This window comes from Thunnus thynnus, chromosome 15, assembly GCF_963924715.1.
Source record: "Thunnus thynnus chromosome 15, fThuThy2.1, whole genome shotgun sequence".
Taxonomy (NCBI): Eukaryota; Metazoa; Chordata; class Actinopteri; order Scombriformes; family Scombridae; genus Thunnus; species Thunnus thynnus.
In genome coordinates, this window is record NC_089531.1 from 28,241,676 (window position 1) to 28,269,541 (window position 27,866).

The following is a 27,866-nucleotide window of genomic DNA, read 5'->3' on the forward strand; positions in this document are numbered from 1 at the left end:
TGATGTCGACATTAGAGGCTTCCTCTTTCTCAGCGTATTTCCTCAGTGAGATTAGATGAGGCTATTTGAGTTCACTGAATTCTTTATTGTTTCTCTGTGACTGTTGAGCAAAACATGTTTTTGCTGACGACCAGTTCATCTGCCCTCAAGTGTTAAAGTGAAGTACAACACTTCATGTGACCCTCACTATGTCATGCATTTCAGGCAGATTAGAAATGAATCAGTAGCAGAGGTAAATTTGTGTTGGCATTTCATTTTCAGATAAACATCAGGAGATATTTACTATACCGTGCTCTGATTCCAATAATGACTGATTAACTACTGTAATTCTGACTAAGATGTTTTAATGCCCCTGCACACCCATGGTACACCTACACAGGTTTTTTCAATTTCACTAGCTGATTAGACCTCTCTCAGGACTGAGTGTGTAGAGATAATTTTGTCGTATCTGCCAGAGCAGGACAGTTAGGGTAATGCTGGACTGAACATGACTCACAAGCAGTCAAATAAGTGTGAAAAGGAAAAGGAGGAAAGGGCACGTTAAGCAGTCACATGTGAGATTCATCATTTTCATATTTACTGTAAATAAATGTGAATGGCAGGTAATTATTTTACTGCTGAGGCTGACATAAAACTCCACTCAGATGCAGCTGTTTTACCTGTCAACCTGCAACAACTATATAGGCGAGTCAAGATCTTATCTGTTCAGGGTCAATCAGCCAAAATAATTGAAAACACCTGTGGCTCTGCAGGGCAATGTCCTTTACGCATTATGTGGGTTTTTTTTTTCATTCAGTCATGACCATAAATTGTGTGATCTTGAACGTCAGCGAGCTAGCAACAAGTTACCTAGAAGCCACTGTAAAAAGCCAAACCCACCCCACCCAAAGCTAGCTTCTCAATCACTATAGCTACTAGCCTCTGTGTATTTTTGCATAGAATAGAATTTTCTCTCTTTTTTTAACACAATTGAAAAAAAAAAGTGTTTTGGTGTAGTATTCAGCCAAAACTTCATTGACACTGTAGATATGGAAATGCTACTAGCTTTAGGCTAGCTAACACAATCATGGTTATGTTTTATATGTTGTTTTATAATTTCAACAGAATATCCCAGTATTATGTTTCACCCTTTATAAAAAGACAGATAAAACACCTGAAGTCTTGGCATGACTTCAGCTCTCTTTAAACTAGCATAGCAAGCTAAATTTGGAAGAGGCTATCTAGCTACTTTGGATAATTTGTGTGCTTTTTCTGTATGGCTGTACTGGACTTATTGGTGTTTTATCTCTTCATAATTTTAACTACTTGCTATAATTTAGGTATTAAGCTTTTTTCTCAGTCTGTCCAGCGTTGTTCCCCCCCCCACTCACTGGACTCATGTACTTTCATCACTCATGTCCCTTTCTGTTTATACTTACTTCCCAAAAATTCTTTGTTTTAGAAGTGTTATTCTTCTTAGAAGTGTTTGTGGAAGTAAAGCTACAGCCGACATTTATGTCATTTCCTAAAACTGAAGTGTAACTAACAACAAATCTGGTCTCTGTTTGAAGTGCATTTAGTGCTGACAGAAGTTCCTCTCTCTGTTGTGTTGCAGTTCTGTGCGGAGTTAAACCAGGGAACACTGGCCAGCGTACGAAAGTGGAAGTGGCCACGAGGGCTGTGGAAAAGTGTTGTGTCTGAAAAACCCACAGGACACTCCTGCAAGGTATGGCAGCCATGTTTGATCAGCTACTGCTAATTCATTGTGTTTTTTTCTCTTTAACGGACACAGATTTAACGGACAGTTAAACAGTTCTAGTTAGAGAAGATAGACAAGCTTGAAAAATGGGGTATCAAAAGGTATCAGCAGCTCCAGTAAAACAACTTATAGTGGATTTATTCGAGCTCCAAGAGGTTGCATCTCCTCTCTACAGTATCTGTCCTGACATCAGGAAGACGCTGAGCACAGAGCAGATAACTGTGTTTGTTCACAGCGGAAGCCAGCCAATTGATGAACCCCTTGATATTAACCTGAGCTGGGTCAGCTGTGCGTTCATGGCCTCGGTCACGCAAGATGGATGGTTGAAATAACAACAAGGGGTTTTAAAAGGCCCTACAGCCCAGCTCCTATCTGCTGAGAGCGTGATATGATATAATCAGAGCATGCATGCTCTAATAAAGTTTGTAAAAATAAAGGGGAATGAATACTTTATGGGGAAATTGTGAAGTTAATGGCATTCATTTATTTTTGGCAGGGTGATTTTCCATGTTAATGGGAACCCAGGTTTTGTGGATTTAACCCTACAACTCATTGCTGATTATGTAGTGAGAAACTTAATATAAATTATATAACTTTACAGTAAATGTTCTTGTGCTGCTTCAAAATGGGGCCGTTTAGCTAGCAGTGAGGACACTGAGGTCATGTTGTTGCTGTCTTTTCTGGGAATTTGTTTTGCTTCTTAGCAACCTGGGTTGAGTTCACATTGTACGAACACTTTGGATATTTGAGTTAAAAACATTTAATCTACATATATTTCTATTAAATATTTTAACAATATCAATAATAATATTAGTAAATATTCTCCTAAGATGCTATAAGTGAACCTCAAGAATAAAACAGTAAAGAGCAGTGCTCGTTGTAAAGACTCAAAAGCAACATTATCTATCAGAAAATATCAAGCATCTATAAAGGAAACTAAAAATGGTTTTGAGTGGGGTTAGTGCATTTCTATTTGTTGATTCTATCTTTATCATGGAACAGCACACAGTTTCATGCTTTCACATCCATCATACTTCAACATACATGCACACAAGCATTTTTACAATTTTTTATTTCATGCTGTATATGTGCTTTTTTAAATGTAAGTCTTTACTTTTCCTTTACTTTCCTGCTTTTCAGACTCTTGATGTGCTGTTACATAGATTTCAGCATTCTTGAAAAGTTAATATGCATTCAGGCTTTATATTATTTCATTCTATTTTTCCTCACTGCATTATAAGCATCTGCTGCTGCAAAGATGCAGTTTCCTCACAGAGATCATTAAAGGATCATCTTGTCTTCATGTGCATTTTCAGTAACCAAACTGTTTCCTTAAATAAGCAGAAAATTTCACAGTTTCATAGCTGTTACTGAGCCTTTTTAGCCGACATTTCATCTACAATACATGTGTGTGTGTGAAATGAGGCCCTCTGACACGGTACAGTTATTACTCAGCCGAGGATTACCTTGAAGCTCATACACATCTGTAGAAAAGAGTCCAAGTTAGCCACAATGTGACATCTGCATTATCATAAAATACTTTATATTGATGGCCTTGTGACGCAGTGAACTACTTATTAATAACTGACCATAAGCTATTTGTTAGTAATGGTATTGAGGTCATTTAAGTAGGTCAGTAAATCTGACTCCAGTTCCCACAATCCTCTGTTCCCAGGGAGTGAGCTACTCTGGCTTTCTGTGGGACAGCTCGTCTGGTATTGACCTGAAGGACGCTGCAGTCCTTGAGTCACCAGTTGTCAATGGCAACGGGAGTCATTCCTACCCTCGACCGTACCTGGCTCACTTTTCTGTAAGTAATAATCATTTCCTCAAACACACTGTAGTTTTCAGCTGAGGTATGTTTGCTGATATTATATTGTCCAGTCAGTGTAGTCCACCTTGAAAGTGATAAATGGTTGATCAGACCAGATCAATATTAGTATTAAAAAGGAGTGCTTGTACAAACACCTCTTATAAAAACTTTGGAAAATGACATTAATCATGAATAATAAACAATAAGACGGTAATTATAGGAAAAAAAGAAAAGAAAAAAGGAAGAAATGGAGAAAGAAAAAATGTCCTGCTACAAAACAGTCATCACAAAACTAGAATGACATACACACACAAACACTCTCTAACTAGCTGAGGACGATCTGCTTTGATAGAAGCACAGTATCACAACTCACAGCAACATAACCAAGACAAAAGAAATATGTCTATTAACAAAATAGTAACATCCACAGGTAGAGAGTAGTGTAAATGCTAAATGATCATCCATCTATCACACACAGCAGCAGTATCACTGAGCTCTGAGAAACAGTCTGTGGTTTGTTGATGCTAAAGACAGTCAAAGGTTTAAGATGATGGAAAAGAACCTGTAAAAAGTAAAAACTAACATTTATTTGAAAAACATAATGTCTGACTATTCTTTTTATGTGCAAATCTAACTTCCACTAAAGCAATCGCCCTTTTCTCAAACAAAGCTGCATTCAGTAGATCAAACGCTTCTCTGCCAAGAGCTTATTAGGTCACCTCTTCTGGTTTTGCCAAAAGTTCCACAAACCTTTTAATGAGAGATGTATGAAGTAAACACAGTTAAAGGACAGTTTTGGATTATTATAACTCGGGTCACTTTTTCATAACTCTGACCATCATTTCTGTCAGTTATGATAAGATTATACACGCAAAAGTAATTACTGATATCTGGAAACATGAGCAGTCAGACGATCAGACGGGTTGCAAATAATGTTTTAACTGTTAGAAGCAAAGATCCGAGTTGTAATAATCCAGAATGATCCTTTAATCTCCCTCTATTTGAACTACACTGCTAATCAAAACCATAAACCTATACTCATCTCAGAACTTAGGAATGGTCATAACAAGAACTTTTTTTGAACTCTCACAAATAAGAAACATGTTTGTTCTGATGAATGTTAAATGACCGACTGTTTCCATTAGGTTGGTTCATATGAGCTGACCGTGGTGAACGTCCACATCCAGGCCACAGCTGCACCAGGAGAGTCCAACGGCAAGAACCACAACACCGAAGAAGCCAAGTGTCAGCGGCTCTCCCCCAGCATCCAGGAAACACTAAAAGGTCAGTGTGTGAGGTTAGACCTGCCAAGCTCTAGTTATTCCACACCTCAGTCCGCATGAGTCACACACTTTGCATTTACACAATTCACCCAAAAAGAGAAGATTGCTTGACTCTAACACTGATTGTCCACGTGATCCAGCTGTTTCCAGTGTGTCCTGGCTCAGTCACTGCTGTTTTGTCATTTCAGTGCCCACTGGAAGTGCTTGTTCTGTTCGTCTGTTCTTCAGCAGCCACATTTATAACATAGTTTATAGTTGTTCTGATGGCATTGTTCATGTTTTACAAGCATAGATGCAGCTAGTTAAGATGTGGTACCCGAGGCTTTGTGGTTTCTTCTATCTTTCTCTGTCCCTCATTTTAAATGTTAATACATCATTATTTTGTTGTGATCATAAGATAATTTTATCTGCAGCTCAGCAGCTTGGTTACTGCTAGTCAACAGGCAGTATTTATGTGTGCTTTGCATGACATTAAATCCTTACTCATGATGCAATTGTAAATAATAAAATTAAGGGTCCATTCACCCAAATGACAAAAAATATTTTCTCAGATTCCTCTTGTGGTATCAGGCCCTGAAACTGCAAGATGTCTCACATGCACAGAGAGGTCTCCCACTCTCTGTGCACAGCTGTGTATTTATTAGTTTGTAATTTGTTGGTGGAAACTCTGTTAAGAACTATTTTATTTAATGATATGCACCATGTAAGCGCAATATAAACAGCCTTAAAAATGTTCTTTAAGGCCCCTGTCATTCCAGTTGATCATGGGTTTTAGTGATGCATGCAGTATAAACAAACAAATGTGCAATTAATTAAATTACCACAAGCTAACCTGACAACATTCAACAGCAACATCTGTTTCCAGTAACAGTGTCCCCGTTCCTGTAGATAATCCACAGAACATACTGTCTCTAGCTGTCAGAACAGTCAGTTCATCCTTTCTCTCATTTTCTCCACACTTCCTGCTGCAGGTGAGAAGGAGTTGGTGGTGCTGGGAGACTTTGGTTCCCCTCCTCAGAGCTCAGAGCTGGACATTCTGAGAAAGGAGAAGCTCTGTCCGCTTGTACCATCCACACAGTTCACCAACATCAGCACCCGCTCACCGCAGGGCACCCGCTGCCTGGATAACATCTGGTTGAGCCGCTCCCTCAAGAAGATCTACTCTGGTAGGTGCACTGTGTGGGTGTTTGTGCACAGTAGTACAATGTAGGATTGGAATAATATGAGTTTGAGGGCTGATACTCATATTTTAGGGCTGAAGCTTCTGACAATGGAGACTGCTCAAAAAGAAGCGTCTTGGTTTTTTCCCAGGCAAACTCTCTATAAAATTGCACTGATGATTTTAAGGTAGAGTCCAAGTCAAGTCTAAAGTCTGTCAGAGCAAGACTCAAGTTCTTGAGGCCAACTCCAAGCTGATTCTCAAGTCGTCCAAGTCAAGTCTTTTATCAGAATCAATCAACACACATCAGAGCAAGTCTCAAAAAAAAGTTTCAAGTCCTTGAGTGATAGTTCAAGTCAATTCTCAAGTTATTGTATAAGTCCACGTCAAGTCTCAGGTCAGAGCCAGTCCAGAAAAGTCTAAGTTGAATCTGGAGTTATTTGACACAAGTCCAAGTCAATATTAAGCCCAAATCTGTCAGAGCAAGTCTCAATAAGATTCAATTCCTTGAATGCAAGTCCAAGTCAGTTTTTAAATAATTTGAGACAAGTCCATGTCAAGTCTCAAATCAAAGTTGATCGAGACAAGTCAAAGTCAGGCCCAGGTCCCTTCAGGCCAACACCAAGTAGAATCTCAAGTCATTCAAGACATGTCCAAGTCAAGTCTTTAATCAAAGTCAATCAAGACAAGTCTACGTCAAGCCTCAAGTTCTTTAAAACAAGTCAAAATCAAGTTTAAAATCTGTCAGAGCAAGTCTCAAGAGAAGTTTCAAGTCTTTGAGTTGAAGGCCAAATCAGTTCAGGTTATTCAAGACAAGTTCACGTCATGTCTAAAGTCTGTCAGAGCCTTTAGTCAAATCACAAGTCTTTCTAAACAAATAGCAAGTCAAGATTTAAGTCTTTGAGGACACAGAATGCAGACCATTAAATGATTATTAATGATGCTGCATTTGAAAATGATTCTTTTAAAGCTGTGCTGATAGTTTTTTTGCAGAGTTGACCCCGAGTTCAATTTCATGTTTTTTGAAGGAGCTAAATCAATATTATTTGTTGACTCACTAAAGTGTGAACATCTATAGAAGCTTTTATTGAATTAAAATTTAATTAAAAATGAAGTTTACCTTACTATGTCAATACATTGGTACATTGTGGGTGTGTTAGTATAATGACAGGCCTGGCATCCACACTGACTTTCCTTCTCCTTGTGTCTTTTCCTCTGACAGGTCACTGCATGGTAGTACGAGAGGGCTTGACCAACCCCTGGATCCCAGATAACTGGTCGTGGGGCGGCGTGGCGTCAGATCACTGCCCCGTGGTCGCTGAGTTTTATGCAGATGTGGCCCCTAAGGAGCTGAGCAGGCCTGGTATGGCCGTAGTGGACAGAGGAGACATTATGCCCAAACATGAGCGGTGACAACATCCGCAGTCACAGTAAAGACATCAGAATGACTTTATCCTGCCTTGGTCCTGCTTAGTTTGCCGTGGAGCAAAGAGTTTCCTGATGAATGTGAAGAAGTGCCAAGATTGCCTTTTTGGGTTTCAATTTATCACTGTATAATAGCAACTGGTGAGTCATAGAGCCATAAAAATGTTTTGACAATATATATATGATGTACTTTAAAAAGAAATGTGCCAAACATTTTCTATATGTATATAAAATAAAGATAAATTGATAGATGTTCCAGCTGTGTCTGAACTGTCATTAATGCAAGTAATTGCAGTATCTAATCATCCTCTGAATGACCCAGCTCTTCAGAGGCTTTACTGTGACGCTCATCTGTTCTGTCAGTTGAGAGGGTGATAACATCTCCTCTGTAGAGCTCATGAAGGCTGTGCTCTTGAATTATGTAAGCCAGGCTTCTGTGTGCACATGTGAGCTGCCATCCTCCTCTGTGATGGAAATGAGGTGTCAGGGCACAGTGCCATCAGAGGGCACTGCTGCTGCTGCTGCTGCTGCCTCAGCTGCTCATTAACCAGCTCCACACTGCTGAGTTTATCTCTAATTTATTGATTTCTATTTATTTAATCTCTGTAGCATTAGTGAGGTCTTACACTGATATTGGGTGAGCAGATCTGGCTCACAGATGTAGTGAAAATGTTTGTATTTTACCAATATCCAAAAGTCACACATATACAGCTGTCTAAAAAAATGTTTTTTTTACTACCTCTGTGTAGTAGAAAACATATTTTAGATAATAATATAATTTTATTTTAAAATATTCTGCAAAAGAAATGGACAATTGCACATGACACTTCAATATCCCTCTGTGCTACATAATTGTAATTCATATTGTAGCCTTCATATATTACGTTACATATAGCCATATTTTCCTAATAATGGACACATTAAAGGCCCTAAAAACAATCAGCTTCTTATCATGAGCAAATAGGCTGAATTTTGCATGAGATTTTTAGTATTTGTGTTTGTTTCTATGTTTTTCTACTGGTTTGAAGAGGATAGGGCTCAGATAGAAAAACGTGATGTCACATACTTTTATGCACCAGTCAGGATTTAGCCGTATTTGAATCAAACTGTGATGACAGTTGTGAGATTGTTTGTGCATCTTTTCAGGCCGCTGTCAGTTGAATCAGATTAAACCACCGCCACACAGTCCTGGTGAGGCAGATCAGCTGAGGTTTTGACTGTTCAACTCTTAAAAAGTGTTGGTTTTTTTTACAACTTTGGTTTTGATTGTTGCTTAGTCATGAATGTTGAAGGTTACAAGGAAATATTTCAAATTTGAGAGCAAGTTTTCAAGGGCTTTAAAATCAAACATGTCAAAAATATTTAGCACAGTATATTAAACATTAATTAATATGTTCATGTTTGCCTGTATAAAAAGGCTATGAATGTACACATTTCTGCTACATATATAATTAATATAATTTTAATATATGTGAAAAACATATTTGATCAAAGTATTTTTAATATATATAAAGATTATTTTAATACACATGTATATGTGTTTTTGTATGGGGTACTGTGATGTCTCTGTAAGACCATTTAAGACCACCATAATACACAAACACACATTTTAAATGCTTTACTAAAGCAGTGGGTTCACCGTTTCCTGTGTATTGGCAGTAGTACAGCTACAGTAGTACCTTTTTGTGTTCTACTGTCAGCAGGCTTTGACTTGTCAGCAGATGTTGATAATGATTATCTGGTGGATTTTAAGATTACCACTCACGTGGGATTTTAGGGTTTCTCTGGTTTGTTTTTGCAGCTGTAGATCAGAACAAGAAAATGTTTTATTGGCTGCTGCCCTCTAGTGGGGATGTAGTTTCATTTCACGATAACCACTTGTACTGTACCCATCTGGTGAAAACATAGCTGGACATTCTTCTAAATAATAAGTATCTCTCTTCTGTTTATCCAATAAATATCCATAAAACAAAACAACAACACAGGAACATATTCCACAAGCATTAAAAAAGGGAGGGAAGGTCATCTTCCATTATCATTTAGAACATCTTAGATAGACAATAGTATACACTGTCCTCTCTGTTGTCACACCTGTGCTGGGTAATGTAGGCACCAGGTTTTGACAAGGAGGAAGAGTGCATGGAATAAAAAAGACAATATTTCTGGCTGCATTGATTTTGTTCCTTTGTTTAAAAAAAAAACTCTCCCATGAGCCAACAATGTAAATCAGTGGAGTACTCTTGATGATTGTACTAATTAAAAAGTTAGAGGTTCACCAAAGTCATAAGGATGCATACTCTGGGGATCCCAAAAGTCTGTACAAAATACCGTGGCAATCCATACAATACTAATTCTAAAGTAGTGGACCGACCAATAGGCTGACATTCCTAAACTAATTTGCCAGCATTGCTAGAAAGGTACAGCGAACCTGTATTTGTTCTATTAGTCTTTACAGTAGAGTTCACTTTAACATACTTTTATTTGTCACAACTTTAAAAACAAAGTAGATGAAGGAGCTGCACTAGGTACAAGCATGACTAATAGTTTCAGCACAAGAATAAACTGCATTCCCATTAGAACTGCACTACATTCTGCGCACATTGTGTTCATCATACCAGAGCTAAGTGCAAGGAGGGGGGATGGTGAGGCCTGTGTGTGTGTGTGTGTGTGTGTGACTGGCGTGTAGACTGATACCTTTTGTCCAGCATGTCACTGCTTGTAGCTGCCAGTCACCACTCTGGCCCTCAGTGGTTTCCAGTTTCCCAGTGTAACCAGACGCCAATGAATGGGAGGTGTGACACCTCAGGACAGGGTTTGGAGAGGCCAGCAGGGTGTTCTGACAGATTTTGTTACTGTCACTCAGATTGTGGGTCAGCACATTCAGTTCAGGAAACTCTCCTTATTGATCTCTGACATGAGCTCCAGATACAGCATATGTTCCTTTGGCATTATAAACTCTGTGGCTCAGTGATATTCAGTATGGGCTAGTATTAGGCAAATCCATTTGATATAGTATCTCTCTACACAGTTAATCCTTCACAGAGCTGAAGCCTGCCCCCACACGCAAATGGGATAGTGCATTGACCTTGAAACCATTGATTAGACATATTTTTATGGAGTTATTATTATAATAAAGGTTCAGGAACAAGACCACGCCCCTCTCTCTCACTAAATTCAATCACCTGTGCCTCACTAATTCAATCATCCATGCATACATATATAAGCGTGTCTAACCCCTTTCTCTTCCGTTCGTCTCAGTTCTCACGCGACCTACAACACACTTCCATCGCAAACACTTACCTCCCGACCATGCTCCGTGATCCACGTTCCTCGGCAACATACCACCCACGACTAGATCCAGCAGTACTAACGAGATATCTCCTTTACCACCACATCCACATGGAACCCTTCTCCTCCAGACGCCATGCTTCTGATCAGCTGGGATCCAGACGCTCCACACGCATCCACGCAATGGCCCACTCGGACGCGGCTCTTTTCCAAGTGATTAACATCTTCATGTTTGCTCACCTCTGGCGAGCTCTCAAGGAGACGGTCGTCCCACTTCAAACTTTCCAACTCTATACAGACTCTACTTCCATCAACTCTCTCGCCGGCAGCTCAAATCCTCCCGCTCTTCCGGGTTCATTGTCCGCCGCCGGGCCATCGCACACCGATGACGTCACAACGCCGCCTACTACAACAGAGCCCAGACTTCTTCAGCCCCGGCTGAAGGCCAGGCTGAACTCTGGATACAAATCCCGTTTCGCCAAACTGACAACAAAGCCGGGTTCTTCCTGCTCCTCTCTGCCTCCACCTCCACCACCGCTCCCGACAGCCACTCACTTCCGGGTTCCCCGCCCAGCGCCACCTGTACGCTGCACGTCGATAACGTCACGACGCAGCCTATCGCTTCAGCCCTCTCGCAGGGCCAGGTCGTACCTTCCCCTGTGCCTGTTCCCTCCTTGTCTGATCTGTTTCGTTTTTCGTCTTTTCTCTTATCCCCGTGTCCGCAGGCTGCACAATCAACCCCCGCACATACATCCCCTCATCCTTTCCTCTTTCCTTCCCTCAGCTGCAGTTACCTCTACGCTTTCGGTTCCACCCGCTCCAACAGCTCCTTCTTTTATGTTTCCTCCCTCAGCCACCTCTGGTCCTGCCATTACCACAGCAACAATCACACCGAGCCACGGTGCTCCCTCTGATGGATACACTCAATTTCCTACTGTTCTATCCCTGTTCCCCTCTCTTCCTCAACACCCAAATGTTTTTTCTGTGTCTTCAACACCCCCCATCACCAATCTCCTCGCTCCAGCTGTCTTTAACACTGTGCCCACAAGCACTTTCACTCTGGCCTTCACCACTCCGCCCCTCCACAGCCTACAAAGCCAAGCTTTCCAGTTCTGCACAGCCTCCAGTTCCACCACTTCTCCAGCTGACCACTGGCTTGCAGGTTCCCTACCCAGCAGCCCCCGCACTGGCACACCGATGATTCCATCCTGCCGCCACTATGATGCGGCAACAGACTGCTTCAGCCCTAGCTAGGGCCAGGTCGTATTTCCCCACGTGCCTGCTCCCTATGTCTTAATTGTCTCGTGTTTTTGTTTCATCCCTGCATCTATGAGCCACACATCTTACCACTTCACACGCATCCCTTCATCCCTTACCCCTCAACACTTATCCCTTCATCCCTCACCCCTCGACCCTCATCCCTTCATCCCTCACTCTAGACCCTCATCCCTTCATCCCTCACTCTAGACCCTCATCCATTCATCCCTCACTCCTCGACCCTCATCCCTTCATCCCTCACCCTTCGACCCTCAACCCTCATCCCTTCATTCCTCCCTCGATCCGTCCTTTATGAATCATCCTGGCTCTCCTCCGTTGATATAATTTGTTTACAGCACCCCTTTTCACTTCCTCCTGCCACAGCTACTATAGGTCCCTCGACTCGCCTGCTTCTTTTCATTCATTCAACCTTTATTTACATCTCGAGGTATCATTGAGGGCATGCCCTCATTTTCAGTGACATTGACTGTATCAACTGCTTTGCCACAGTGAACAATTTTAATTGCAATCGCTTCATATCGATTCATTGCTTCAGGGAACCTGGTTTTCCTCATCATTAGTTGATACGTAAGGAACAGAGCTCCCTCCTTTCTAACCCCCTCCGTTTTGCACTGTTTTCCACTTTCGTCTCATCCCTGCGGCCGCAGGCTGCACAATCAACCCCTGCACATACATCCCCTCGTCCCAGCATCCTTTCCTCTTCCCTTCCTTCAGCTGCAGCTACCTCAGCGCTTTTGGCTCCACCCGCCCCCGCATCTCTTTTCTTCTCTTTCTTCCCATAGCCACTATTAGTCCTGCTGCCAAGCCACGGTGCTTCCTCTACTGTACCCACTCCATCCCCCCCCCCACCCCTTCCCCAACACCCAACTGTATTTTTTCTGTGTTTTCAGCTCCGCCCGTCTTCGACACTGTGCCCACCGGCACTTTCACTCCAGTGTCTGCTGACCCTCCTTCATCCCGCTACTGAACACTGTCTACAATCGTGTCCCCACCCCCACATCATCTTCGCAGCCCTTCTTTGGGGGCATGAGCGGTCTTCCAGTCATCCTCGTTCATACAGCCTACTACATCGTCGTGAACCATAATAAACTAGAAATTTAAATCCTTGGCACCAGACTCAGATTCTCACCTGAAAGCTGGTCCCTCCATTTTTAGCTTCCATGACTCCCATGGTCTTTCGTGGTCCCTCTCCTGCTTCACCACCTTCGCCCATTCCATTCTCAAGGTTAAATCTTCCACAATACACGTCTACACTAGCCGAACTAACATCTCCATAAAACTGTCCTCAGGGGCACCATACCTAGCCTTGTTTCATGCACACTTCGACATGTTATCTGTAAATCTGAACCACATCTTATGCCAAACGTTCGCCCCTCACTTCAGACTTCCTGGCCCTATACCAAACTCTCCACACAGGCAACCTGTCTCCCCACATCGACAAAGTCAGTCCACATTTCTAACCGTACTCTGGCCAGTTCTTCCACAGGGGAGCCGCTTCAACCGCTTCCAAATAAGAAATCCCAGATCACCTGTTAAAATTAAATAAATAAAATTCTCGACCGCTAGTCTTCCCAAGATTCCATACCTACCTCAGCGACATTCAAAGAGCCCGATCTCACTTAGTCAAAGTTAACTTTGGGGGATGACAAAGCAGAAAGCTCATCGAGACATGTCCCCCGCCCTGAGTCTCGACCCCCGGGTTCCTAAAAGCTCCAGCCTCTTGTGATTCCATTTGGTCCCTGGTCATCCCCATGCCCCTTCATCCCTCTCCTCTACCCCATCATCCCACCGTGCACGACCCGGACCAACCTTCAGCTCCCATTCATCCCGCGGCAATCGACCCCCTTCATCCCTCTCCTCGACCCCCATTCAATCCACCATACACTATCCTCATCCAGTCCTGAACCCTCTCGACAATCCAAATAAATCTACTTTTTATACTGTTCAAATGGCATGGTCTTTGTTAGTGAAAAAAGATTTAAAGCTGCACAAAGTAATATTTTGTTATTAAGAATTGCTAAATTTGAAACCAGAATGTCAGAAAAATCCACTGTAGACTACCCGTGTTGGCTAGTTAACACAGTGGCACATACAGTGTAGCAGCTTAAAAATCAGATATTTTTCACAGGAGTGGGTGAAGACAGAGTTAAAAGGAGAGTGAATATTGGACTCACTGCTATGTGTCAGCTCAGTGTGTGAAAAAGAATTAAAGTTCACTGTAAGAACTTGTTAAGGTTGATAATACAGTGTTGTTTATACAGCTTGCTTACTGCCATCAGTTGGCCAAATGAGACATTCTGTCAGCAGCCAAAGCATGAGACAAAACTAAAGCTGTATTACCTGATAAGAACTGTGGCTGTACCGAGCTCTAGCTAGTAGCTAGCTTAGTCTTTCTGCTGTTTGGTGCTGGGCAAGTAGCATACAGTGAGCTTTTTCACTGAGAACAGCTTCCTGCTGTTGGAAACAAGACTGATGAGAGAGGTGAATCTGAACCACCCGGTAAATTTGTGAACCAGAAACCAAAACAATGATCTAAAAGAGGCTAAAAAGAGCTGAGGGGAACTGCAGAGCCTGTGATGATTCTATGTGGGTTTGCCACTCTCACTAGTCATAATTTAATTAGTTGTTTATCTAAAATGATTTGTGCAGCTTTAAATTTTGTGGAAGTTAAGTAAGTTAGGATTATGAATTGATTAACATGAGTGGATGGTGCATGGTGTTGATTATTCCTTAATGTGCAAAAAATATATAATCAAACATCATCATATCCAACTGCTTTGACCGTGACTCCAAAATTCTGCGTCCAACTTTCCGTGCACACATCAAAAATCTTTGACACACAAAAAGCACACAACCATTTTTGCAGGGAGTCCACTTTATTTTAGATTATATCTATAGTTATCACAAAAAGACCATTCAAATAGAAAACATCACATAGAAACGCTGTGTTATTCAACTGTACCATAAGGGGTCTTAGAGGAGGCAGAGTAGTTCATGTGCTCCCTACATTAGGTCATTCTTCGTAACAACACAAAAACTCATTAAGTGTCACAGTAAAACCACGAGGCATTTGGTGTTTAGTCAAACATGGACATATCTTTCTCTATAAATGACACCAACACAGTAACTGCAAATATCAGTGCAGTTGAGAAGGTAGTTCGAAGGTAAGAAAGTGCAAATAGTCAAATAGGGCTTCAAGTCAGTGCACTTGGACCACTAGGGCTTCATAGAGCATAATGAGGAACACACCTTCAAAATGTCATAAACACTATTACAAGTGACCTTCATACTTAGAGATATTTTCTTTTCAGCATCAAGCTATCAGCAAGTGTAGAACAATGTTGACAGGCTCAGCTTTAATTAACAGTGTGTGACACTGCTGATGAAGCACTTAAACCAGTATCAGTATATCTCTGCCTGGTGCACCATCCTTTCACCATCTTTTTCTTGAGCAACAACTCTGTGTTACTAGTAATGCCTAATGTGTACTACAAAAATAGTAACCCTAAGTTGTATCTAGAGGAAACAAAGTGCAAGAATGTATTCATCTTCACTACAGAGACAGATATAAAACACTAGGTAAGTACACTTAAATTGGAATTAAATCAACATGTTTTAATGGCGTATGTTAAAAGTAAAGGATGTTCTGTATGTCTACATTTAACCATATTCATGCACAAAAGAAAAAAATGCACAAACAATTAAGCATTCAGGTTTTCCCTCTGTATTGCTGACGGATTGAAAAAGCCCCAGAAAAATCATTTTGATTAGAGCCCTACCAATGCATCAGCATTTGTGACATTATTGACTGATTTGAGCTGATGGCAGATATTCTGCTTAGAAGTAACAAGAAATTACAGTAGAGAAACGCCAGAGAAATGTTTGAGGTAATTTAGAAACACTGTCCCTATTTCAGTTTGCACACCATAGAACACTGACAAGTTTATCTTTCAACTGTAAAACGTCCCACTCAGAATATATCTTGGTCACAATTCTTTAATAACCAACTTTAAAGAAATAGTTCAACAATTTGGCAAATACACTTATTTGCTTTCTTTTCGAGAATGTGAAGATCAATACCACCCTCATGCCTGTGTGTTAAGTACAGAGCTGGAGCTGGGAGTCCATTAGCCTAGCTAAGCCAACTAGCCATCGTCTGTCCAAAGTTCAAAAATACATCTACCGACACCTCAAAACTGACTAATTAACACACTATATCTTGTTTGTTTAACCTGTTAATAAACATAAGTGTGAAAATGATGATTTGATTTAGTGTTGGAGCTATTTCTTGATGAACAAGTTTATCCATCCGCTTAGTGCCTCTGTATGTTGTCTCCGGCTATAGCGCAGGTTGCCAGATAAGGTCTGTGAGCGTAAGTTTTGGTTTCTGTAGAGGCACAATGTACAGAAACCAAAACTCCACATTGTACCAAGCAACTTCACCATGATGACAAGACTCCAGGAATTCACTGCTCACAGCTGTTGATTGTCAAAAAATTGTTCCAGCACATAACTCCAGATAAAACACAAATTGTCCTGCTTTCATTTCTATTTATGTATGGATTAAACAAATAAGATACGACATGTTAATTAGGGAGCTGTAGAGATATTGGTAGGTGTATTTATGAAATTTGGACAGAGCCATGCTAGTTTTCCCCGTTCCCAGTCTTTATGCTAAGCTAGGTTAATTGTCCCCGACTGTAGCTTACCACACAGCCATGAGAGTGGTTTCCTTCATCTACAGTAACTCTCGGAAAACCTTTCCCAAAATATTTAACTATTCCTTTAAGGGACCTTTATTAAAAATGGTTGTTCATGTTAAACTCTTTTGAAAGCCATGCTAATGTAGCTACTGAGAAGCTATTAAAGAAAATCCTCCAAAATCTAAGAGTGAGTATCAAACCTCAAACCAAGCTGAGTATCAGAAACTGTCCAAAAAACACAAAAAACAAAAAAAAGAAACAAAATTGGCACCAAATGCTTGGAAAATGTTAAAGAAAAGTAAAGTATGATATTGAAAAAGTATCATTTTAGTATTGATACAGCAACTCATTGCATTGGCACTGGTATAGAAACTGTTCAAACTACATCAAGCCCTAAACACAGCACACTGAAATGATTCTCTGGGTGGTTCCTACAGTAACAGTGGAAAATTGACTAGGTAATAGCAGATTTTTAATTCAGAGCTTATATCAGGTAAAACTAATGTATGAGTCTAACACATCTCTACATTACATGCGATACAGCACGCTGTGCAGGTTACACACTTTGCTACCATGCATGATGACGGTGGTGGTGTTGAGGCATGCAGGCCACGGCTGGCAGTGGTGTGGCAGATTATATTTGGTTCTGATCTGGGTTGTGCGGGGGCATGGATTGGGCTCAGATGATGGTCCTGAGCTCCTCATCAGTCAGCTCGTTCACTGCCATGATTTTTGTCAGCTGCTCTGCATACTTTGCCTGGTCTTGCATGAAGTGTGGGATGCGGACGTTCTCCATCTGAGCCACAGTTTTCAGGCGGTCCACGTCTTCAAATGACACCTGAGCCCACAGAAAAACAACACTGACAGATTTAGCAACATGCTGCAAAAGAATGAAAATAAATGTAATGAAACTACATGCAAACTGAAGAACTTATTAAGAACTACATATTCAGTTAATTTAAGATAATTACAGCTGTACTAATTCATATTTCTATATTAACAGTGGGTCAAATAACTGACTATAATGTGAAAGGTGTCGCTATTAAATTATTCTCCAACTCTGCACTCAGCTGTATGGAAAAAAGCTAAATGCTAATGCTAAAAAGGCGTGTTTCAGCTCATTGTATTTGGTTTTTGATGAGGGCAATTTGTGTGTGTTGTAGTACTGGGCTGATGTTATTAAAAACACAACACAAATGCATCTACAGCTGGAATGAACATACTGTTTAACCCTGAAAGCTTACAGCTCCTCTGAAGCAGAAGAACCCGGTCTGTTCCCTCCTCAGAGAGCTTATATAAACTCCGGCTTTGCTTCTCATTAAAGTTACTACAAGGAACTTTTAACTGGTTACGAAACAGTGCCTCTGATGCCTCTATATGACCTACATAAGTAAACAGGACCATCAGTGAGAAGATTGGCTATTTCTATATAGTTATTATTAATGCTTGTCACCAGGTTGGAAATGATTTGAATGAAAATGATGTACAGCACACAGACTGAGGGTGGACATCTTCATCCCGGGAAACACTACCACTTTTGTCCACAGGGGCCACCAAATCAACACAAAAAGTTTGTAGCTCGTAGTAAATTTAATCTCACTATATGTCTGAACTACAACCACATAAATAACAGTGTTCTGCTGTTTCTGTAAACTGTAGCGGTGTTATGGAGAACAACACTGGTATAGTGGAGATACCACTGGAGACAGGACACAATCTTAACAAATCTGATCCACCTGACCTGATCATCTTGGAGGCAGCTACATAATTTAGATGAATAAATATGTAAATCGACTATAATAAACTGACCTCAGACTGTTAGTTCAGATGAATTGCCTCACCTTTCCTAGAGTCATCAGCAGTGGGAAGTTGATCTTATCTCTATGTCTCAGGATCTTCAGAATGCCATCCAGGTAGACCTGGTCTTTACTGAAGCACCCTGCAATGTGAGAGGTCGGACAAGAGAACCAGTTAAAGACAACAGACAACCAGTGTACTAATGATCTACATTTAACATGTGATCAAACACAATTCAGATTAAAATCATTTATCTAATAAAATCCCACTACTGGTTCCATATATCTAGTGACATAATGACCTGGCTCTGCTGTATCGGTCTGGCCTCTCTTGGCTCGGACACAGTAGTCCCAGCGAGTGTTGGGATCCTGAACGAAGCGTCCCAGGTTGTGGAAGAGCTGAGAGAAGGACATGTGGCTGGCCTGGTAGACAGTGTAGTAGAGTAGGGCGGCACGCCACAGCGTGGGGTCCTTCCTGAACAGGACACTGTGGATGCTTGCCAGACCTTCCTCTGTGGGGTTCAGAGGCTTCAGGTTGTGCTTCTTCCTGCCCATGCTGCTGCTCCACGGCTGGTGGCAGTTGTTGATGCCACGGAAATAATGTGTGCCTGGTGGACAGAGACAAGGACTTTTATAGACAGTAGTTGTATTCAAGTTCAAATTCAAGCCAACTTTATTAAAAGAAACAATTAGATCCATGCAATGTTTTATCTTTCCTTGGAAACTACGCTACAGTCAAATTTAAATTTAGCTCTAGCCACTACCCACCAATCTCATGCCTCAGCATGCCTTCCAGCCAGTGCTCTCTGGCAGTGGAGATGTTGATGGTCAGTGTGGGTCTGCTATTCACCACCGTCATGGAGGCTCTGGACAGGAGGTCATCTGTTACCTGGACAACTATCTGTCAACACACATTTATGTATCTATGTAACTTTTTTGCTGTTTATATTGTTATATTTGGTGTATTTCCCTTTAACCTGTCTCATGTACTTTCACAGTAATTACCAACCCTGACATGATAGCCAAGTATATCAGGGTAGACAAAGTAACACAAAAACCTTAAACTGGTGACATAGTGATTTCACTATATAATTTCAATGACGAAGGGGATGAGACATGGACATGTAGTCTTTCTAAAGGGCCAGATATACTGAACTCCAAAACTGGCATGGACACAGACAGCAGACATCCTCACAGACTGTCATCACAAAATCCCTCACAGCTATACAGATGTGGAAAGCATCAATTGAGCTGAACCCTTCACCAAAACCTGACACTGATGCTTTAGATTGCAGTAATATGTTCTGCTATGAGTTGGAGCTGTGCTGGAAACGTCTCTGTATGATGTTACTACTGTTGCTTCACCACAGGAATAACAATAAAATAATAACATGAATAAGAACAACAAAATACAAGTGTCACATGAGTTTTTGGGTGGTTTTCTTATTTAAGGCAATTCATTCCCGAGTATGTTTTTTTTCCAGGCTTCTATGTCTCAACCCATTAGGACACAAGGCGCCTGTATATATATGTGGTGTTCAGTGGAGCATGATTAACTTGGTGATGTAACATGTATTTGTAGATGGTTATATAAACACAGCCCCACAGAAGCAAACTGCAGGATGCAAGGTCTTACTTTTCCCTGGAGCACATTCACTCTGATGCTGTCTGCTGCTCTGTAATGATGATGTACAAATACACTGTGACACAGACCACAGAGGGCAGCCACAGAAAAACACCAGGCGTCATATTCTCTAGCCTTTTCATATTCTTTTTTAATCAAACTGTGAAAAAAATATCAACTATAACGCAATGAACAGCAAATTATCTCCTTCATAATGTGTCGTCAGGACTCACCTCTCCCATGCAGCCCTCCTTCTCCATGTATTTCTTGACATTGTGCCAGATGCGACTCTTGGTGAGGAGGCTGCCCCCGGTGACCTGCTCAAACTTCTCATAGCTGCCATATCGGTGCAGGGCGAGCTCCATGATGTGCACTGCCTGCATGAGATTTAAAGACAAACACTGTGACTGATACAAATAAACAGCTCATAACATGAACGCTCCCTGTGACTGATGACCTCCTGTCCTCAACGCTTTGGACATGAAGTACTTGGTAACTTTTCACTTTGGTGCTCCAAAGTGCTAGTGAGAGATAACTGAAGTTTGACGGACTGCATTACCCACAAACCACATAGCATGTTGTCACTCCATGGACCTTTTATGTGTGAATCTCCAATTGGAGAGAATGGGTGTCTGTTTCAGTCTTGCCAGGATGCTCCTGGCTGGCTCACAGATGGAAGTCACTCTGGCATTCATACCATTCACTGTGGGAAGACTGTTATGGATTGATTGCCTACATATCACTGTATTGTAGGCAATCGTCTTAACAATTTAGAGGGTATAAATTGAATCCATGTCAGGTGGGTGTAAAGTAACAAAAATCGTGAGAATGTAGGGTGTTTACAGTGGTATTGCTGCAATATATAACCTCTGATCAACATTCTTCACATAACAAATGAATGAATTCTTGAGTGACTGGATCCATCTGTTAACCATATGGAGTATGATGATCCAGGATCATGATTAGACCCACTACAGTATGTGATTTAGGCTCATGTAATGGATATTTTTAACTAGCCTAACACTACTTTAAACTTAAATGTGTTTGCAGTTGTTCTATTACATAACTCTAGCTAACAGCCTTGCCTTACACTGCATGAATTAATGATAAATATTTATCTATGTTCAGGGACTGACAGCCCAGGATTTAAACAATGCAAAGTGGTCCACCTTACTCAAGTAGGTTTCTGTGATGGAAATAAAACAACTCCAAACCAACAAAAACTCATGACACTCAATTGCAATAAGACTCATGGATTTAGTCCCACCTTATGTAACCTAGAGTCAGTCTTGACAAATCACCTTCACCTCACCATCACTGTTCTGAAAATAACATTAAAAATACAAACAAACAGAAGTACAATAAAAGCTTGCAAACTTGACCAAACCAGTCTGACTACCATCAATAGATCATTTTATTTTCTGATAACTGCCTCAATCATAGGCTCTTTTCACAGCAGACATTAGTCATTAGTAGTAAAAGTGCAGGTGTTACTAATAACAATGGCCCTGCTCTCTTCAAGTGTCCCAGTAAGCCATGACAGTGTGACAGTGATCTACCATGAACAACACCAGCACCCTGAAACTGAAGCAGCTAAATGGAATTCAGCCATCTTTAATTTTATTAATTACACCTGGGCTTTTCCTACTGTGACATCAAATCATCATCAAAATGCCTGCTGAGAAAAGCTCTACCGCACATAGTGGCTCTCTGTCACCACTCAATGGGACACTTGAATAGATCAGAGTAATCATTAATGGTATTAAGAACAACTAACTTTGCTTTTTGATTCTGTCATTTTCATTCTATCATTTGAACGTAATTACATCTAATTAATTGATTTGAGACAGTGTTAAATTGAAGATGGACAGCTAATGATAATATTACATTTTAAGAAAGCCTTAGCCCATTTAAAATGTAACAATTTAATTTTGTCTATTAATTTATCAACGTTCCACTGACATCCACTGCCTACATGCATGAAATATATTTGTGATTTTAGAGCGATTGGCTGCATCCTGAACTGATATGTTTTTGCTTTTAAGATACAGTTTCTTATGGAGGACGAAAAATGACTTGAGTATAAATAAATAATAAATAAATAAATGCAGGAATAAATAATTAAATACATAAATAAAAAACTTTTTGATAATGAAAAGGGATAAAAATTAATTAATAAAAGAATTAATAAATTCTTGAAGTTATTTCTACATTTCCATACATCAATTTTATTTAGGCTATTTCTGTATTTTTTAGGGGTGCTTTCCATATATTTTGTAAAACACTTACATTAAGGAACTTTTGCCCATGGTCTTAAATGAAAACAACATTCAAGATGCCCAATGTTTAAATAAAATCTTAAAATATATAAAATACTCAATGCTCAATTGTTAAATTAAATTGCAATATGAGGCCTGATACCTTCCTCTTTTAAACATGGTAATGAATGAAACAACAGCCTGTGTCCACATCATCGAAACATGATGATAACTTACAAACATGAACACACGTCTTGTCCTGCAGCTTGTTGAACGAGCCACCAAACAAACATTCAGAGGGGAAAAGTGCACTGTTAACATCAGCTAGCAGCTACGTAGCTAATTAGCTGCTCAGCTGCAGAACATTTAACAGCATGTAAACATACCTGCAGATGTCACTGCGGACCCATTCAATGCTGGTTTGGTCATTGCTCTTCAAAATTCCTGTTATAGACGCACTGTCTCTCCATGACTTGTACTTACAGCAGTTTGTTTGCATTGTCTTAAATGAGACATTACATTTTGCAATTAATCCGCGGTTCACATGCATTCCGAACCGTAGAAGGCGATCCATACGGATCACGGATCAACTACGATCCGTTGCACCATTAGTATTTCTACATTCATTTATTACTGTATTTAACCAAGGCAGTAGTAGTAGTAGAGCAATCACACCTCTACATCAATCCTTAACATACAGACACAGAAATATAAAAATAAATAAATGTATAAATGAATTACTAAATAAATGCATAAATATAGAAATAGCCTAAATAAAAGATGATTGAAAAGATGATTTATGGAAATGTAGAAAATAAATCCAAGACAATCATTTAATTATGTCGTTTTTCATTATCTTGTATTTATTTTCATCTATTTATGTATTTAATTATTTATTTATGCATTTACTTATTTATACTTTTATACCATTTTTCGTCCTCCACAGTTTCTCAACCTTTTTACTCTCCTCCTGAGTACAGTGCTGTTGAAATTCAGCATTCTAGACTGTTCAGGTCATTGTAGGACTATACCAATTTGGTGGGGGGGGTCGGGGATCTTCATTTACTCCCCTATTTAAGACTTGGTTTTAACATCACTAGTATGTAAGTTTGAATGTGGAGATAGCCTGCGAGTGCAGGTGTACAGGTCTGTCATCTCAGCCCAAAGCAAGGCTAAATACTGTTATCCTACAGTACCGACCCAAAACGTTCTGGTCCACTGGTTGCCACTTAAGGCTGTTACACATTTCCATGAAGTTTTACTCTTTTGAGTATCTATTTGTTCAGACAAATGCCAAGAATATCATAAGACAAAAGTGATCCAAATGGCAGTCCACTTTTAAAGTTCAACAGTGTGACACAACATTTTACAGAGAGAAAGAAAACATGACAAACTAGGGCAGACTCTAGGGAAGAAAAAAAACACACAAACATCCTCCGCAGGATCACTTTACTGCATTTCCTGTTCCTGCTCTCTCACTCTTTACTTATCTGACTATTTGTGTACTTGTGTTACTAAAAGAGCAACAAAACAACACAGGGCTGTTTTCCAGTTCACTAGAAATACATCTGATCTTTTGCCCTACGTGTTAATTGGTGGTGTGATTGGTGGTAACATATTTAGTCTCATGTGTTCTTGTCTTCCTAAAGTAATCAAAATTTGGTTTTGAAAATACTGCATTTCATTTAGAGCTTCAGTGTTTCTCACCAGACATGTACTCATACTGTAGATGTTGATTTCAGATTCAAACTAATCTGCCAGTGTTTGCTAAAATGCTTTTGTCTTTGTTTCCTGCATGAATTCATTCCGGCCACTTTCCTCTTTCTCTTGGACAGCAGACTCACCCTGCCTCAGCTCTGATCAGCCCTGACGCTAAAGAGCTTTAGCAGCAAGTCTTTGTGATCACAGTATCCAACTTGACTACTGGCATGTGGAGTTTGCTGATCTCAAACATAGACAGCTCTGCACCAAGCTGGTGCACTGGGGACATTGTTGCAGATGTGATGAATGACCTGTCACAGCCTTGGGGCCAGCATCTGGTGGACTTCTGCCCTTACTGGCTGCATATACTGTACCTTCTGCAGTGTTTCAGTATTATTAATCTGTTTCTCTGTCCAAAGCTTACAATGAACCTGGACATGTAAACGGAGACCTGGGATAAACCTGTGTTGGAGGTTGGTCTGAATGAGTCCAAAGCTGATATTTAATCTGACCCTGCAACCCTGCTTCTGACCTCGGTTTACAGTACGCAGGGCTGACACCTTAGTTTGAAAGGTGAACAGGTGTTTCTAAGAAAGCTATAGGATTTCCTTTTGGCAAATAAACCAAACTAAAAGAATTGAATGATTCCAAACCTGCTCAGTGGAAACACACTCTTACCTGTGTCAGAAAGCGATCTGAGGCATTGTTGTGCCGTGCCAGGACGAGCGGAGAAACAGGGTTGCTGTACTCAAACTGTGGATTGTAGTTGAAGTCAGACTTGAAAAACTTGGCCTTTTCTTTCTCCACATTAGACGGCTTGATGGCTGTAAGGATGCAGAGCTTCTTGGCGTTTTCCACTTCCCGCGCGATGGCTGCTTTGTGCAGAGAGGGAAGTTTAGTGCGAGGGGAACTGGGGATGCACGTCCTCCGGAGTTGTGGAACTGCGCGAGGGTTCAAGCCCATGGTGCTGCCCACTACTGCGATGCTCCGCGCTGGCTTAGGCAGATTGGAGCTGCTGCCTGAGAGGACACGATTTGTCTGTGCAGGTTTACTGCCACCTTCTGAAGCCCGAATCTTTCTAGTAGCAATACCTGAACGGTTTCTCTTACCACATTTCACTGATGTCTTTGGTCTCTTGTGTGGAGACTGCTTCGGGCTCTTCCTCTCCTCCTCCTCAGTCTGCAGCAGGACGTTGTAGCTGCTGGAGCCAGTGCTGAAGAGATCTTTGAGGACACTGGAAGAAATTTTCTCCAGGTATACTTGGCTTGGACTCACTGGCTTGTCAGCAGTGTTTAAGATATACTTTTTGGACATTTCTACCTCTGGCCAGTGGAGTCTTTCTGAAAGAAGTAATATGAGATGCCAGTGAGAGAAGATAGTGAATCTGTTTACTGCTTACTTTAGAATCACCTCATGTGCAGACCTTTTGTAGATAGAGTAGCTTGATAGCTTAATCCTCTTATCAAGGCAGGATAAAATTAGATCAATTCCAGTGCCAAGCTAAAAAGATATATTTTGTTACAGCAACTATTTTTACATCTTTGTTAGCAAACCGACATTAGTGCAACTGCCCCTTCCTATTTGTTCCTTTTTATCCTCAATCATAAAGATGCAATCTGACACAAATGCACGTAATTTGACATGTTTCCTGAACTGCTGTTACATCAGCAGTCCATGGCTATAAACCATTCCTTTTCATGAGTCAGTATCCCGTCCTCACAGAGGAAATTATTCTCATCATGTCTCCAGAGACTGCCAGTAGAGCACAGAAGTCAGAGTGCAGTAAGGTGAGCTGGAGCAACATTACACTGAGAGTAAGCTCTCTCTGTTCAGACAGGAGCACTGAGCTGGAATCCATGCAGCCACACACAGCACAAACTAATGACCTCAGTAGCAATGATTGGAAGAGGGGAAAGTACAAATTAGAGCTTCACTGCATGCTCAGCTACCAAATCAAATAATGTTATCTAACGCATCAGCTGATTATCTCATCATTCAGTTTCAGCTGATGTGACGTGCTATACTGTCACATCATAGTACATGCAAATGAGTTATCTACCTAGTATCCCTATCTAATGAATGCTTGGTGTGTGAAAGTTTTATGAAGTTAATTAAAGACATTTTCAGTTTGCCAGGTACCATATATGAAATTAAATATATGACAGCAAACAGTCCCAAATCACTGTTCACATGCAATTCAACCGCACAGCAAAATGATTCAATGGTCAAGCATCTCATTCCTAACTATTAATGAAACTATCAAAGCACAATTTAAAGCATATAATAAGCAATAATCAGCATGATTCAGCTCTGAATAAGCCCACTAGAAAGCTCCTTTTCATACTGCCATGAGTCTTAACAACACAAGTGCATAGTTAACACTATACAATACAATATGTACGCTATATCAAGCAACTTAATATGGAGGCAGGAAAATGGGAAAGAAATAATTAAAAATAGATGCTTTCTGATTCTTTCTATATTCGATTTTTTTATGTTCGTTAATGTTAGTATTAACAATTTAATTACTACCTAGCTGCAACTTCTATTTCACCTTATAACGACTGTTAACGCTAAGTTAGTTAACAAAAGTTACCATTATTACCATTTTAACGGTATTATATTTAGCTAGTTGTATTATTAATGTTCCTGATATGTTATAACCTGCTAAGTTAAGTGGACACTTCTAGCTACGATCACAAGAAAATATGAGAGCACAAGACAAAAAAGAATATTACCTGTTACTTTTATTGACTCCAGCATCCTCTGTTAAGGTATCTGTATGAAGCTCAAATACCCAGTTATGTTCGAAGATTACTAACGTTAGTTCGCCAAGTTAACCTAGCTACGTTAGCCGGCTAACGTTGTTCAAACAGTAACCCAGCGATGAAAGAAGATTGGCCGTAGTGATTATATTACCACAGGATACGCAGAAATAAATTTTAGAGCATTTTCTAGCTGACAGCTGAGTTGACATTAAACGTCCCGCCTACACTGAGCCTCAGCCAAACTGACGAGAGAGAATCGGGCTCTCTGTGGTGCAGGCTCGGCATCGACTTATCTGTTTCCATGGTTTCCATGTAAGCTACGCAACACACATTGATACTCATGGGAAATGAAGTCCATATCATAATACATTTAGATTCTGTACAGAATATATCAAGGTTGGCTTTCATTGGTCAGTTTAATCAGTTTTCAGTGGATTAAATGTAATATTCCCTTGACTCTAACTCAAGTTATGGACTATAGATTTATAGCCCTACCATAAACACTGATGTGTCCATGTTTCACAGCAATTCAGCAACACTGTAATAGTAACAATAAACTAAAACAAAGGTAGTTGATTCCAGCTTTTTTGTACAATGACTTGAAGGTAACGTGAAACAATAGAGTCTTTTCTACAAATAGAATGTGACAGGTTAATGAGACTGAAAAATGTGCTCAACTAATGTGATCACAGTGACACATGACTTTGCCCTAACATTACTCAACACTGACCCATTTACAAACTCTACCATAAAAGGTAGAGTAAATTAGTTTATATTGTAGGGACTAGCAAAAGGAATACGTTATACTGACATTCAGTTTTTAGTAGCTTAACTCTGAATTTTTAACACAATAATTTCTATTTAGAAAACACTTATCCATGATCAGGCATGTCTGTAAATCTTATTTGATAACACAATTGTTTTAACATCTTATGGTAACCTATTATATATGGTTCCTTTTACAGCTGAAGCTGAGTCCAAAGATTATGTATGTGATATAAAATTACAAATTACAAATCACAATTACAAAAC

General features: G+C 40.3%; 2 protein-coding genes across 3 annotated transcripts in view; one reads left to right on the forward strand and one right to left on the reverse strand.

Annotated features, from left to right (window-relative positions):
- eepd1 (endonuclease/exonuclease/phosphatase family domain containing 1) overlaps positions 1 to 7,674 on the forward strand; it is a 32,606-nt gene extending 24,932 nt beyond the window's left edge. Inside the window, exons 4-8 of the mRNA XM_067611631.1 lie at positions 1,595 to 1,705; positions 3,414 to 3,548; positions 4,697 to 4,835; positions 5,806 to 6,000; positions 7,216 to 7,674. Of these exons, the coding sequence (XP_067467732.1) occupies positions 1,595 to 1,705; positions 3,414 to 3,548; positions 4,697 to 4,835; positions 5,806 to 6,000; positions 7,216 to 7,406 (771 nt within the window). The 3' untranslated portion in view covers positions 7,407 to 7,674. The remainder of the gene's footprint in view (positions 1 to 1,594; positions 1,706 to 3,413; positions 3,549 to 4,696; positions 4,836 to 5,805; positions 6,001 to 7,215) is intronic.
- A 7,167-nt stretch (positions 7,675 to 14,841) lies between these two features.
- matcap2 (microtubule associated tyrosine carboxypeptidase 2) lies at positions 14,842 to 27,146 on the reverse strand. 2 transcript variants are annotated; one of them, XM_067611633.1, is made up of 8 exons: positions 26,805 to 27,146; positions 25,176 to 25,406; positions 24,745 to 25,085; positions 20,341 to 20,484; positions 19,252 to 19,384; positions 18,786 to 19,091; positions 18,529 to 18,626; positions 14,842 to 17,525 (listed from the first exon to the last, which is right to left on the reverse strand). In XM_067611633.1, exons 1-8 carry the CDS (start codon positions 26,827 to 26,829, stop codon positions 17,367 to 17,369), a joined length of 1,437 nt encoding a protein of 478 aa, XP_067467734.1. In that variant the 5' UTR covers positions 26,830 to 27,146; the 3' UTR covers positions 14,842 to 17,366. The 2 variants fall into 2 exon arrangements, with proteins under 2 accessions (XP_067467734.1, XP_067467733.1); XM_067611632.1 differs by having other exon boundaries at positions 24,745 to 25,406.
- Between the last annotated feature and the right edge of the window lie 720 nt (positions 27,147 to 27,866).

Bases quoted from the DNA above. Each gene is read 5' to 3' on its own strand.
- matcap2 (XM_067611632.1), bottom strand. From the start codon at position 26,829: ATGCTGGAGTCAATAAAAGTAACAG. The intron at 20,485-24,744 runs GTAAGAGTGTGT...AATCTCATGCAG, and splicing joins CAGATCGCTTTCTGACACAG to GCAGTGCACATCATGGAGCT. The intron at 19,385-20,340 runs GTGAGTCCTGAC...GTGTGTTGACAG, and splicing joins AGGAGGGCTGCATGGGAGAG to ATAGTTGTCCAGGTAACAGA.